Here is a 14359-nt window from a genome sequence, read left to right on the forward strand (position 1 = left end):
AGATATTGTTGTCATTTCTGTCAGTGATGCTGCTAAGGCAATAATTGACATTCTTCCCTGTCCTGAGCCCTCTCTTGCCCTCAGGGGGCTGTGGCTGCCTTGGAAGCAGCTCCTGCTTCTGCAGAGCCTTTTTTGAGGTCATTGGAAGTGTCTTCACCTGGAGATCTCCTTCCTCCTTCCAGCCTGGCACAGAGGTGCTGGCAGGTTGTTGTTGATCTCTGTATTGCTTGGTTTTCATTGATGAGGTGATGAATTCTTGCCATCCCCTGGGAATACAAACACCCCTTGCCCCCTTAGGCTGGTGGGGGTTTATAGGCTCAGAATTCCATCGTGCTGAAGTGTGAATTAGGGATCTGAGCTATTCCCCTGCTTCCCAAAGTGCTGCCTTTTAACCAGCTGTTAGTGTGTGCTGGCTAATCAGGTACTGGGAGCCTGCTGTGATGATGGCAGGAGCTCTTAGAAAATCAGGCTGCTGCACATTTCAAACACTGCCTGGTTTTGTTCCTTAAAAGCTGTGTCCTTTTTTTTTTTTTTTTTTATTTATTTATTTTTTTATTTATTTTTTTTTTTTTATTTTCCCTTTAGCAACTTCCAATCCTGTTACACCGAAGCCGCCTCTGTTCAACACCTTGCTCTATTCCTTGGTGCCTATCATGGGAATTGCAGTGATCGTGCTCTTCTCCTTCTGGATGTACAGACATCACAAGCTAGCCTATCCTCCTGTGCTGGTTCCCACCCAGGTGAGCCCCTGCTGCAGGATTTGGGGTTTTATTTTAAAGGCCAAACCTTTCCTGAAGGGGATCTGTCTCCTGGCTGGTCTCTGTTGCCCTCCTGATTTCGAGGTCCTAACGCTTGCTCTCCCCTAAAGCAGAGAATTAAGCTTTACTTAAACAGCCTTATTAATTATTCTTTGATGAATTTATGAGCAACTACTTCATGTTTTTATGCATTTCTTTGTTTGGGAGGAGAAAAAAAGAGTTGCAAATTCATCTTGGCCATTTGAGGTGTTCAGAAAACAGCAGCTAAGAGAGGATGAGCTGTTTTTAGGGAAGCCTGGAATTGGGGTACAGGTACAGTTATAGGGAATATTAAGAAAATCTTTAAGCACAAGCTCAGCTCATGGACTGTGATTCTTGTCATCTTTTTCTTCTTGTTTATGTATTTTCTGTTTTATCTCAAAATGTTTCAGTTTTAGGGGTGTTTGTGTTTTATTTCAAGAGGATGAGGTTGTGGGCTCCACACTTGAATGAAAACCTGCATCCAAACAAACCTCCTGGAGCTCTGGTGTGTGGAATTCCTGCTGTTGGGAGGCTCCAGCTGATCCTGGAGCTGTAATTACTGCTAATACTGGGATTCCTCTTCCTTCAGTTATGTCTGGAGATCCAACTGAGATTAGGAGGCTTTTATGGAAAGAGCTAAACCAGGAAATTCTGGAGACTAAAGCAGAAAAGATGAAAAAAATGTGATTGTGGAAAAGAAGAGACAAATCATTTGTATTTTTGCAATAGGAATTAACTTGAGCTTCTAACTCAGTGCAGTGACCAGAATACATGACCTGTCCTGCAGTGATGTTATTAATGATTAAAATTCAAACTCTTGTTGTTTTGGGTAGGATTGCCAAGGATTGATCTCTGTGTGCTCCCTGCTCCAGCTCCTGGGATATTTCCAGTGCTGCTGCAGGAAACAGGATTGCCTGGGGTTGATAACTCAAGTGTTTTGGTTTCAGTTTCACAGTAATAGATAAGAGGAATTTGGGGAGAGGCAGTGGCCATATGTTGTTGCCAAATGAAAAGAACATAATTTAGAGGAAAAAAGTCTGTTTGCTGTCCTTGCGGAGAGGATTGCAGCTCCTCAGACTCCCTGCAATCTGTCAGCATAATTAGTTCATCCAGCTCCCATTTCATGGATTGGGGACTTTACATCAACCCAAGTGGTCTTTGCTGGGAGATCAAATTCAGAACTGCTAATTGTGGGGATAATTCCAGCGTGGGATTGTCTTCCTAAAGAAATTAACTCATGGATAAAGCCCTGGAAAAGCAAGTGAATGTTAAATACGTGTGGGGCATCAGGAACTTGAATTCTGGTTCTCTCTCCTCTTGCTGAGTTGTGTTTGGGGAGGAGGAACATCTAAACTTTTAATAAATAGGGTAATCAGCTGTTGTGTTCAGGCTCAGATGGTATCTTTGGGATAAGTGCACCTTGGTGCTTTTGGGCAACAACATTTTCCTATCTCGTGGTGAACAGGCATTAAGGCTCATGTGGAAAGTCAGGAAAAGCCACTTCTGCCTGAAGAACTACCCAGAATTATTATGTAAATCCAGTGTATAAACACTCTCCCTTATGCAGCAGAGCAGTGGTTCCCACTTGAAATTTGATTACAGCTGCTTGGAACAGGAGACAGGGGAAAGCAGGAAGGGAGGGGAAGTATTGGGAACTTTAAAACCACTAATAAACTCTGAAATATTTGTGCAAATAATCTGTTAATAGTGTATTTAATAACTGGGGCATGAGTGGAGTTTGGAGGCGAATGGATTTGGTTTAAATCTTTGTTGTAGCAGTGGTAGAATGGATGTACAGCAGGAAAAACAGGGATTGCTCCATGGGACACCCAGATAAAGGTTATCCCCTTTTCCTTGCATTATTCCCAGAAACAATGGGAATACAGAGCTGCTGCCCTGGTACCAAACTTCCAGGAAAAAATGAAAGGGTGGATGAGGAGTAAGCAAAAGATAAAAATGAGGAAACGCTGAAGAATGAGAAATGGTGAAAGAAGAAGTGGTGATAAGTAAAAGATAAGAGAGGAAAGGAGAAAGAAGTAGTTTGGAAGATTTACAAAGCAAAAAAAGCAAGAATTACACTGTAAGAAATGTTTGAACCTGTGAGGAGACACAAAGGACAATTAGTCTTGGCTTGTTTGTGCTGCTCGCTGTGCCTCACTGCTGTGTGGGGAACTATCCAGTGAAAGCTGTCAAATTCCATCAAATCTGTCACTGCCTGTGTTCTCCAATGAGTTATTAACAAATCCCTGTTTGCTGAATACATCTGCGTGTATGCAAAACACTGAAGAACTCTTCTGTCTCCTTATTTCTATTTGATTTAGCAAACATAAATTCATCAGCTGATAAAATTCATGGTGTTTTAAACATTTGAATGTGTGTGTGCAGTTTTCTGCAGAAAGAGATGCTGGGACCTGCTTCATTTTCACTGAGGGGCACTGGAATGAGGCGGAATTCAGGTTTCTCCCCAAACATTTCCCAACAAAACTGGAGTGAGGATGGCAGGGAGCTGCTCCTTTCCTCCTGACAAGCCTTGAGCTGGGGCCAGAGCTGTCAGAGCAGATTCCAAGGGGCTGTTCCCACCCTGGCAGCTGATGGGTGCCACTGTCACCCTTCCCACAGAGCTGCCACCAGTCCCAGCCCCCACGAGCAGGGAATCATTCACCTCTTGTCCTTCCCTGGGTGCCCAACTTGGCAGGAATTTACTGCAGCACAGTTGCTTTCTTCCTTTTATTTTTTTTCTTTCTTTTTTTTTTTCTTTGCATTGGTTTTGAAATAATAATTGTGTTGGGAGGCTCGAGAAAAGGCTTTGCAGATTCACTTCTTGTCTTCCTGACCTAATTTTGGGGATTTCTTCTGAAACGGTCAAACTCTCTGGGGTCAAAGATGACTCAGGCTTTTAATTTCTGAGCACAGGAATTCCTAAATCTACCTGATGCACTTGAAATTTTAAGGGTGATCTTTCCACTCTTGGGAAAAACCCATTTTCCTGCTGAAGAATGAAGAATTAAACCAGGTGTTCAGGATTTTTTTTCCATTTTGGTCTTCCAAAAGCCACCTATTTTTTTTTTTTCTTGTTGTTGTTACAGATATTTTAATAGAAACATTTCAACACTGGAAAAATACAAGGGAGAGGTGTTTTGTTTTGTTTTTTTCCCAAACCTGGGAAGATTAATGCTTGAAAAACACACACAGGGAGAAGCCAGGTGCTTACAGGAAATGGGAAAAGAGATTGGAAAGTTCCAGCAGATCAGGACCCCTGAATATGCAGTGGATCAAGAGCTTGAAACTGGATTCTTTTTTTTTTTTTTTTTCCTCAAATAGAATCCATAGGTTGGTACAAGTTAAAATCTCTAACAGAGGGAAGAATTTGTGTGAAAACACCCAAAGGGCAAGTGCAGCTTTTACAGGTCAGAAAATGGTTGTGGGTAGCCCAAATTTTGGGAAAAAACCCCACAGTGCTTAAGGTTTTATTGGTCTAATTGGTTACAAATATTGTAACAGGCCCATTAGAGTTGGTTTTCAGGCAGCATAAACAGCAGTGAGTGTGTTTGTGTACATTTGTGTGGGTGATAGGGCTTTTGAGGGGGGTTAACTGCTCCCAGTTTTTATTTATCAGAGTTAATTCCTGACTTAAATCTCAGATTTGCATTTCTTTCGTAGCCTGATACCCTTAAAGTGGTGCCTCTTGGATTTGTGCTGGGAGCCTGAGGTGATGCTCTGTGGGCTGAAGGGGAGGACATTGGTTTGTGACCCAGAGGTGTTAATGAGCATAAAAACATCTTTGTAAAGTTCTCCTGTGTGTGGAATTCATCAGTGTTTGGGGGAGGCTGATCCCTCCAGGGAGCACTGAGAGCTTTGGGAGAGGGCTCATATTGCTCAGAGCTTCATTTCTGCAGTTTCTTCTTATGGTCAGAGCACAAAGGTTGAATTCATACATATTTCTGCTTATTGCTGAGGAATTTCCATAATTCACCCGAGCTGGAGAACTTTAATAATGAATAGGCCTGGGTAAAGAAAAAAAGACTTTTCAGCCCCTTGGGGTGAGTTCTGCTCTGCTCTGGAGCTGCCCTGAGCAATGGTGGAGGAGATCCTGGTGGATCCCAGTGCTCCAATGAATTCTCCTGGATTATTAATTGGTATTAATTATTTGGAGAAAGGGAAGTGTTGCTCAGCACTCCAGACACAGGGAAAGGCTCCTGTTGGCCCTGTGCTCCAGAGCCTCCTGAGGGGGTGAGGGCAGAGAGGGGGAGAAGGGGATGGCACCTGGAGACAGGGGCTTGAATTCCCTCCTTTCCAACATCCAGCCCATCCTGGTGGAGGGGACAAAGGACATGGCTCAGGTGAGAGAGTCACAAAATCCTGGAATAGTTTGAGTTGGATGGAAACTCAAAACTCATCCCATCCACCCCTGCCGTGGGCAGGGACACCTCCCACTATCCCAGGCTGCTCCAAACCCTGTCCAGCCTGGCCTGGGGCACTCCCAGGGATCCAGAGACATTCCAGCTTCTCTGGGAATGCTGTGCCAGGGCTCCCAGTCCAAAGTGCAGGAGAGGTATGGAGGTGACTCCACTGAGGTTGTTCAGGGATGAAAACAGCACAAACAAGGGGGTCATTGAAATGCTGGGACATCCTGGATTTCCTTCCACAGTCTGTAAATTCCTCCTGGGACTGTTGGAAGGAATCTTTAATACTGTGATTGATCTCTGTCAGTATCTGCTGAGTGCAGAGTGTTGGGAGTTCCCCACTGTGGTTCTGGATTTACTGTTTGGGCTCAGTGATGGAGCCCCAAATCAGTATCTGCTGAGTGCAGAGTGTTGGAATTTCCCATGTGGTTCCGGATTTACCGCTCGAGTTCGGTTCTGGAGCCCAAATCCAGTTCATTTCTCGGGTTCGGTTCCAGTTGGAACTTCCATTGGAAGTTTCCCGTTCCGCCGGGAATTTCCCTGGGGCGGCGCTGCCCCCTGGCGGCCAGCGGGGAGCACTGCAGGGAATGAGTTCCTTTGGAATTTCACCTTTCCAAGTTCCACCTTTCACTTTTCCAAGTTTCTGAGCTATGTGCACCTGCAATGGACGTTTCTCGATGCAATTATAAAATAATTCAGTTATTTTTTTTATCTAATAATCCTGTTTTTCCCATTTTCCTTTACTAACAACGCTGGATTTCTTTGATTGTCGTTTTAAATGATGTGTGAAAGTTTTGCTGTCCCTGTGAATATTCCTGTCGTTAACTCACAAAATAATTGACTTTGTCTCCTCTAAGCTGTTTTTTGCATCCCATTCTTGGTGTAAATAGTAATTTCTCTTGCCTATGTTTTTTCCCTCTCTGCAAGCACGCCTTTCATATAATGATTGAGGTAAGAGGATGTTTGTTCCTGGCTCTGGGGCTTTCTGGGGATGTGGGAGACACTGTTTGCTCTGAACTGTGATTTCTCAGTATTTTGGCTCTGGAAACACCACCTGGAGCTCTGGGGTCTCAACAAGCTGATCCTGGGATTTTGTAAGGGGCAGGAACTCACAAATGGATCATCTGGAGCAAAATAAAAATACTCCTTCACCACTCAGTCTCCTTATTTTTCCCACTGACCAGGAGTTATTTTTATTTGTATTAAATTCCAAGTCACTGGGACCCCTTAATTCACAAATTGGGTCATTCCTGCTCAGCTTTTCAATGGAATATTGAAAACATCGAGATTTGAGGTGGAATAAAAATGTTGAATTCTTGTCATCATTGAAGTTCTCTTATGGATACCTGACATACCTTGGAAATGCAGTTTAGAAGGAAATCTAATGGTTTAAATGTATTAAAAATTTAAGTATTTTCCTGACTGTGCCTCTGTAAAATGTTCCCAGAGTTCCTTGGATCTCTATTCCATGTTTGGCTTCCTTTTTCCAGTCAGAGGTACAGGGTCCAAGGAGCTGCTGTTAATGCATTTGAGCTCCACAGTTGCTGAGCTGCTCTCTGATCTCAACACTCATTTTTGAGGACACTTCAAGAACCCCATTGCTGGGAGTCACTTTTCCTTAAGGAATATTTTCCCCCCCATGACTCAGTCTGAGGGAAGGGGCAGCAAAAAAGGGAATTGAGCTCTGGATTTTTGAATAACTGGGAATTCTGTGAGCCAAATTTATCCTTTTGCCATCCCCTGCTGGTCTTGGCACCACAGAGATGAACCCCAAAACCAGATGAGAATAATGGAGCCTTTGGAATATTAAACATTTTTCCTTGGAGCAGAAAGGGTTGGAAATATTGTCCATGTAAAAACAGTCCCTGGAGCTGCAGAATTTGGAGTTAGATTTTAACCAAGGTGTTTAGAAAAAAATCAGGGGGGAAGAAAAAAGGAAAACTTTTCTTTCCAGTTGTGTCAACAGCAGGAATTCTGCTTCCCAATTGGAAAGGCCGTGCTGGGAATGTGGTGTGGAGAGGCAGGGATTTGTAGGAAATGGGGAATTTGGTGTTTGGGAAGTGTTGTGGTCTGATGGGGAATTAGCAAAGCACCAGGTTTCGCTGCCACTTTCACTTCCAGCTCTTGGCAGAGATGCTGGAATTGGGTTCAGCAAATCTTGGAGGGTTTTTGGTTTTCCTGATGGTTGGGGAAAAATTCAGGCACCAAGTGCTTCCAAATCCCAGCAGTTTATTGGGAGGAGGCCGTGGGAAGGAAGGGGAATCCAACCACTGGAGCAAAGGGGGATTTGGGGTTGTTTCCCACAAATTTCTCTGCTTTAGACAAGGCAGGAGGTTCTGAATTTGAACAGTTCATTAAATCAGGGTTGGCTTTGGGGGATAAATTTCAGCATCTTGTTCCCACTTCCTCTTCTAACAACAACAAACTGGCTTTACAAATATTCATTTAGTACAGTTTGTATTTTACAAATTGAGGGCACTGCTTTCCCTGGTGCCTGGAATATTCCAAGAGGGCTCTGGCAAGGAATGAAAAGGCACCAAGGGAGGGGGATCTTCTCTCTCAAATTTGGTTTTCTGTGCTGCAAATGTTGATGTCAAAACTTGGAGCTCTGTCGCTGTCACATTGACAAAAGGATTTCCTCCTTTTTGGGGACAGTGTTGCAGTGTGTCTCTAATTTGAATTTCAAATGCTGTTTATTCTTTTTTTTTTCCCCAGTTATTAATTTGTGCAATGAGGTTACTCTGCTCTGAATCTTCCTCTGAAACTTGTTCTTTTTAATTTATTTGTTGTTCTATAAGAAAGCAGGGAGTGGATGTTTATTCCTCCACTGAAACTACTCAGGACTTGTATTCTCAGCACTCTCCCCATAGTAAAGGGTTTTTAACCCCAGAGTTTGCCACAAAATGTGTCTTTAACCTACACAGGATTTTATGGTTTTGAAGGAAGTGCTCAAATATTTAACTCTTTATTGAGTGCTCTCCTCTGTCTTGTAGAAGCAACTCCTCTGGTGGTTTTCATTCTCTTAAAAATGGCTTTACAGGGGCTCTTTGGGGAAAATAGAGGGAAAAGGGGATCTTTTGGAGGTTTTGAAAGTTTTGAGGTCAATTGTTGGGGTTTTTATGGAGGAAAAGGGCCGGCCCAGAAGGCAGCAGAGCTTTGGCAATCAAATTGAGAATCTGCTCATTCTGTTCAGATGATGTGACACAGCAAAACAGAAAATCCAGGGTGTGCAGTAAAGTGTCCCCTCCCCTTTCCCAGGAGGGGAATGGTGCCAGCTGTAGTGTGGGATCTGGGAATGGGGACACAGAGATGGGGTTAGGGGTCCATGCATTGCCCTGTCTCACTCCAGTTGTACAAATCCTGCAGGACAGGGCCAGAAAACCTCTGCAATGTCATCCCAGCTCATTTCTGAGTGCTGGGATTTCACTGGCAAAGTTGGGAGCAGTGGGAGTGGGGCAGGAGGGGCTGGCCCCAGCTGTGGATCTGCAGGGTTCAAAGGTCCCACACTCCAGATAAACACAGAAACCTTCAGTGCATCCAAGGGGCTCAGTGCAATTCCAGCTCTTAAAAATGTAACAAGTAAAGCTTGATTATCTTTGTTCCTTAATTTCTGCTGTGCTTTCCCACCTGGTTACAATATTCCTTAATTTCTGCTGAGCTTTCTTCCCACCTGATTAGACTAATCCTTAATTTCTGCTGTGCTTTTCCACCTAATCACATTATTCCCTAATTTCTGCTGTGCTTTCCCACCTGGTTACAATATTCCCTAATTTCTGCTGAGCTTTCCCACCTGATCACATTATTCTTTATTTTCTGCTGTGCTTTCCCCACCTGATTTCATTATTCCCTAATTTCTGCTGTGCTTTCCCACCTGATTCCATTATTCCCTAATTTCTGCTGTGCTTTCCCACCTGATCCCATTATTCCTTACCTCCTGCTGTGCTTTCCCAGCTGCTCACATCCTCCCTTGGTTGCTGCTGTGCTGTCCCAGGCAGTATCTGTGTGTATCCCATCCCTGTGGAGATTTTCCCTCCTGAGCACGTTCCACAATCCCATTTCCCATCCTGTGGCCAAGGGCTGGGGTTGGTGCCTGGGTTTGGGAATTGCTGCTGTGGGGGATCCCAGGCTGGCCCCATTTCCGGTCCTTTATCTGTGGTGCTGTCAGGGATGATATGGATGACTGTCATTAGTAACAGCAGGTTAATTAATGGTCTCTCCTGATTGCAGGACCCTGGGCCTCCCCCACCATCTCCCCTGATGGGTCTGAAGCCGCTGCAGCTCCTGGAGATCAAAGCCAGGGGGAGATTTGGGTGTGTGTGGAAAGCTCAGCTGCTCAATGAATACGTGGCAGTCAAAATATTCCCCATCCAGGTGAGCAGAACTCTTGGGCTCCTGGGTTGTTCCTCACATTAAAGCAGCTTTTCTTGGCCCAATAATTCCAAGTGGAAATGGCCTTGAGGTGTAAAAGATGCACGAAGAGTTTTAGTGATTTAAAATAAGTATTTTCCCGCAGTAAACACCTCACTGAAGCATAAACCCTGTGAAATGTGGGTTTCTAGCCATAATATTCAGCATCCATGGTTTTAAGCAGCTCTCACCCACCTCTTGACCAGTTAATAATCAAATTAAATTGTACTTGTAAGGAATGTCCTGAAATGCAAACCCTGAAGTGGTTGTTCCAATTAACCATGCCTCAATTAAGTGCCACTGCCCAGCAAGTGCACTAAATGGATTGCAGAATTTTGAGAACACAGAGTGATACTGGTGTGGGTTTTACATTGATTAAAGCTACTCAAATTTGTAGGAATTTGTTCCCTCACAGAGATCCAGGTGCCGCCTTGCAGAATAAACCCTGCAGTCTCTCCTTATTCCACAAGAAACCCCACGTATTTATTGTCAGACCATCCCAAACTCTGGGAACAAACTCCTCAGGGCCAACCCTTGATATCCCTTTTTTTTTTTTTTTTTTTTGTGGATAACTGCACTGTGTTGCTGTTCTTGCAGGACAAGCAGTCGTGGCAGAACGAGTATGAGATCTACAGCCTGCCTGGGATGAAACACGACAACATCCTGCAGTTCATCGGCGCCGAGAAACGCGGCTCCAGCATCGACGTCGACCTCTGGCTCATCACTGCCTTCCACGAGAAGGTGGGGCTGCCTCTCCCTGGGACAGGGCTAGAAAAGCCCCAGAAAAGTGTCACAGACCTGGAGTTAAAGCAGTAAAGGGAGAAAATTAAAAGTAGCTTTCACTTTGCTGCTCGGTTTTTACCGGGTGCAGTTCGTTTTCAGGCAGCTGAGAAAGTTGTCATCAGGTTTTGCTGATAGGGGAGTTGTTTTAGGAAGCAAACAGAAATTAATTCTACCTTTTTTTGGCTTTTTAGAGCGTCTTTTTTAATATCTCTGATCTAAACCTGCCTAAAATACATAACCTCCCATCTTGCAGAGATTTTTTGGGGGGTTATTTTTGGTTCACTTGTTGGTTGATAAGAATAAAAATGCAGCGATACAGATCAATTACATTGGGACAGCAAAAGGAAGAAACACAAATACGGTTATTAAGAATATGTTCAGTTTTATGTTGAATAATTTTGATCTCTTTAGATTTGTTCAGAATGTGTGTTTCACTCTAAAACTGTGGTGTTGAATGATTTAATCTGTTCATTCAGAGTATTTCACTCTGAAGCTGCTGTTGGTCCATGAGGAAGGACAATCAGAGTGAATTGCAGGTTTTCCCTGGATGGGCGAGGCTGATCTGGATGTGTGGCTGTTTTTCCCTGCAGGGGTCCCTGACAGATTTCCTGAAGGCCAACGTGGTGTCGTGGAACGAGCTGTGCCACATTGCCCAGACCATGGCCCGGGGCCTGGCCTACCTGCACGAGGACATCCCAGGCCTCAAGGACGGCCACAAACCTGCCATCTCCCACAGGTACTGCCCTGGGACACTGCTGCAGGCAGCCCATCATCCCCTCTGGGCCTGCAGGGATCCTGCAGCTCCCTGTTAGGAGCCTCCAGGGTGCATTTTCCCAAGTGTTTTGTTTCCTGCTGTTTAAACAAAGTTGTAGTGGCTGCACACTTGGGTTTCAGTGTTTTCACTCCATCTCTGTATTCGATATGCATCAGCCATATCCCTGTATTTCTGTATTTCTACATCACTGTATTTCTACATCCCTATATTTCTATATCCCTATATTTCTGTATCTCTATATTTCTATACTTCTATATCTCAATATCCCTGTATTTTTCTATTCCTATATCCCTATATGTCTGTATTCCTATATCCCTATATTCCAGTATCCCTATATTCCTCTATCTCCATATCTTTATATTTCTATATCCTTATGTTTCTATATCCCTACGTTTCTATATTCCAATATCTGTATATTTTTATATTCCAATATCCCTGTATTTCTATATCCCTTTATTTCTATACTCCTATATTTCTATACTCCTATATCCCTACATTCCTATATCCCAATATTTCTATATCCCTATATTTTTGTATCCCCATATCTCTATATCCCTATATTCCAGTATCTCTATATGTCTGTATCCCTATATCCCTATATTCCTGTATTTCTATATCCTTATATTTCTGTATCCCTACATTTCTATATCCCTATATTTCTGTATTCCAATATCTGTATATTTTTATATTCCAATATCCCTATATCCCTATATTTCTATATCCCTGTATCTCTATATCCATCACACATCTGTGTTTATTTTAAAAACAAGCACGAAATGACAGTTCCAATCACTGTCTCATTCATTCCCATAAAGATAAAGGTCTGCAAGGGCACTCCAAGGATTTATGATTATTATTTTGTTGTTTACTTATCTATTTCTTTATCATTTTCTTGCCTTTCATATCATAATGTTCCTTGTCTCATCCTTTTTCCTTAGGGTTTTATGTGTATTTCGTTTTCTAAATCTCTAATTTGTGGTTTTTTTCTTGAACTTGAAAGGGACATCAAAAGCAAGAACGTGCTGCTGAAAAACAACCTCACGGCTTGTATTGCTGATTTCGGTCTAGCTTTAAAGTTTGAGGCTGGAAAGTCTGCAGGAGACACCCATGGACAGGTAAATCCTCAGTTATTTCCAGGAATGCTCCAGCTGTTACCTGGATTTGAAGGGGAATTTCCCCTCAGGCTCATTGCATGGCCTGTCCCCCTTTTATCCCGACTGCACAATTTGGACAAGAACTTTTGTAAGATTTTATTAATTACTGTTCAGAAACTGAGGGATGAAACTTCCAAGATTTAATCCTAAAGCAGGAACAGCCCTGGCTGTGTTTAATCTGGGGCAAAGCAGATTAATTGATTTGGTTTGGCAGCAGGTGGGGTGGTGTGTTGGTAGAGGACACGAAATGAAAGATATGTACGCAATTGTCAGGGCAAAAAGAGAAAAGTTTATTATAGATTTTGGACAATGACTAGGGCTTGGAGGATGAGGTTGCCACCTCTTCCATCCCACTAGTTAAACTAGAAGTTCATCAATTGTTTTTCCTCCAGAGAGGAATGAAAAACTATCACTTTATTTACATAACAATTCGTAAGAAACTCCGCTACAAAAACACAAACATCAGAAGGCTGAGAAAGATCAGGGTGACAGTGGTGCTGATGGTGGGGTGGATTCTGGGCACAAACGAGGGTGTTTTGGTGCCCTTGCAGGTGGGCACCCGCAGGTACATGGCCCCAGAGGTGCTGGAAGGTGCCATCAACTTCCAGAGGGACGCGTTCCTGAGGATAGACATGTACGCCATGGGCCTGGTGCTCTGGGAACTGGCCTCGCGCTGCACGGCCGCCGATGGTGAGGAACATTCCCTGGGGGGCAGCACGGCTTGGACAGGCCTTGGAGCACCCTGGGGATGGGGAGCTGCCCCAGCTGATGGCAGGGGGGGCACTGGGTGGGCTGGGAGTCCCTTCCAACCCAAACCTCTCTGGGATTCTGCTGATGGTCAACATTCCCAGCGTTGCAGTCTTCTCCTTCCCTTTTCCAAAGGCTTGGTGTGGTGCCTTAAGTTTGAGCTTTGGTGTATTTCAGATTCTGTGCTGCCCAGGGGTGCAGCTCTGAGCTCATATTAAGTCTCACTCAGCTCTCCACAGAGCAGGGAGACAAAACAAATCCTTTCCCAGGTGGAGACCAAGGAAAATGGTTACAAGTTTTCAGGCCCAAAAGCACAAACAAGGGTGGGCTGAAGAGAGAAAAGAAGAAAGATGGGACTCTATAATCTGCAGCCGTAATTGGACAATTAAACCCCAATATGCAGATGGCACAAAACTTATAAAAGTGTGAAACCTCGTGACCAGGGGTCCATTTTGTGACCATTTTGGGTCCACCTTGGTTGTAGCCCTGTCCTGCCCAAGGTGGATCCTTAAAGGCCTTTTAATAAATATCTACTTTATTCTCTAGCTCTGCCCACTCTGTGCCTCAGTTTAACTGTTGTTTCCCTGTGCAGGGCCCGTGGATGAGTACATGCTGCCTTTTGAGGAGGAGATTGGCCAGCACCCCTCCCTGGAGGACATGCAGGAAGTCGTGGTGCACAAAAAGAAGAGGCCTGTCCTAAGGGAGTGTTGGCAGAAACATTCTGTAAGTGTGACCCAACCTCCTGCTGCAAGGCTTTGAACCCCACGTTGTGTCCATCACACGGGGCTTTGGGAGGGATTGAATAATTCCAGTAGGAGTTAAATGGGCTCTAAATGTTCCTCATCTTAAGCTGCTCTTTTCACTATTAGAAAGTGAGTGATTTTTTTCTAGTTTTTGGCAGAAGAAGAGATCCTGAAGTTACCTTTTGGTGAAGTCTCATTTGGGGGCTGAGGGATTCACCTTTTTAAAACACTGTGAGGCTCCAGCACTGCAGCAAAGGATTTGCCCCATGTTGTTGAGCAGTTTTTGTTCAACAGAACAAAGCAGAGCTGAGGCCCCATGGGACACTCCACACCAAACCCAGCCCCACATCCTGTGGGACACAAAGGTTCCCATTTGCCAGGTGTCCCTTAAAATGCCATTTGGGATCTGGGGATCCCCTGCAGCCTTTGTAGGGGGTTGTGCAGCTGCCCCCTTGTTATAGAGGGTAGAAACGAGCCAGGACACAGACTGCTTGTTTATCCCAGCATGAGAAAGGTCCTGGTTTATTCCCTTTTACAGCTCAGCCATCCTGACTCCAACCTTTCCCTG

At 44.1% G+C, this 14359-nt stretch overlaps 1 protein-coding gene across 4 annotated transcripts in view; it reads left to right on the plus strand.

Moving 5' to 3' along the window:
* ACVR2A (activin A receptor type 2A) overlaps positions 1-14359 on the plus strand; it is a 51571-nt gene that overhangs the window by 33623 nt on the left and 3589 nt on the right. For all 4 annotated transcript variants that reach the window (XM_083865035.1, XM_083865037.1, XM_083865036.1 and 1 more), the window contains 7 exons: positions 586-740; positions 9410-9553; positions 10187-10330; positions 10963-11108; positions 12148-12262; positions 12853-12991; positions 13641-13771. In XM_083865035.1, coding sequence (XP_083721161.1) covers positions 586-740; positions 9410-9553; positions 10187-10330; positions 10963-11108; positions 12148-12262; positions 12853-12991; positions 13641-13771 — 974 coding nt within the window. The remainder of the gene's footprint in view (positions 1-585; positions 741-9409; positions 9554-10186; positions 10331-10962; positions 11109-12147; positions 12263-12852; positions 12992-13640; positions 13772-14359) is intronic.

The sequence above is a fragment of the Zosterops lateralis genome, assembly GCF_965231275.1.
Source record: "Zosterops lateralis genome assembly, chromosome: 7".
Lineage (NCBI taxonomy): Eukaryota > Metazoa > Chordata > Aves > Passeriformes > Zosteropidae > Zosterops > Zosterops lateralis.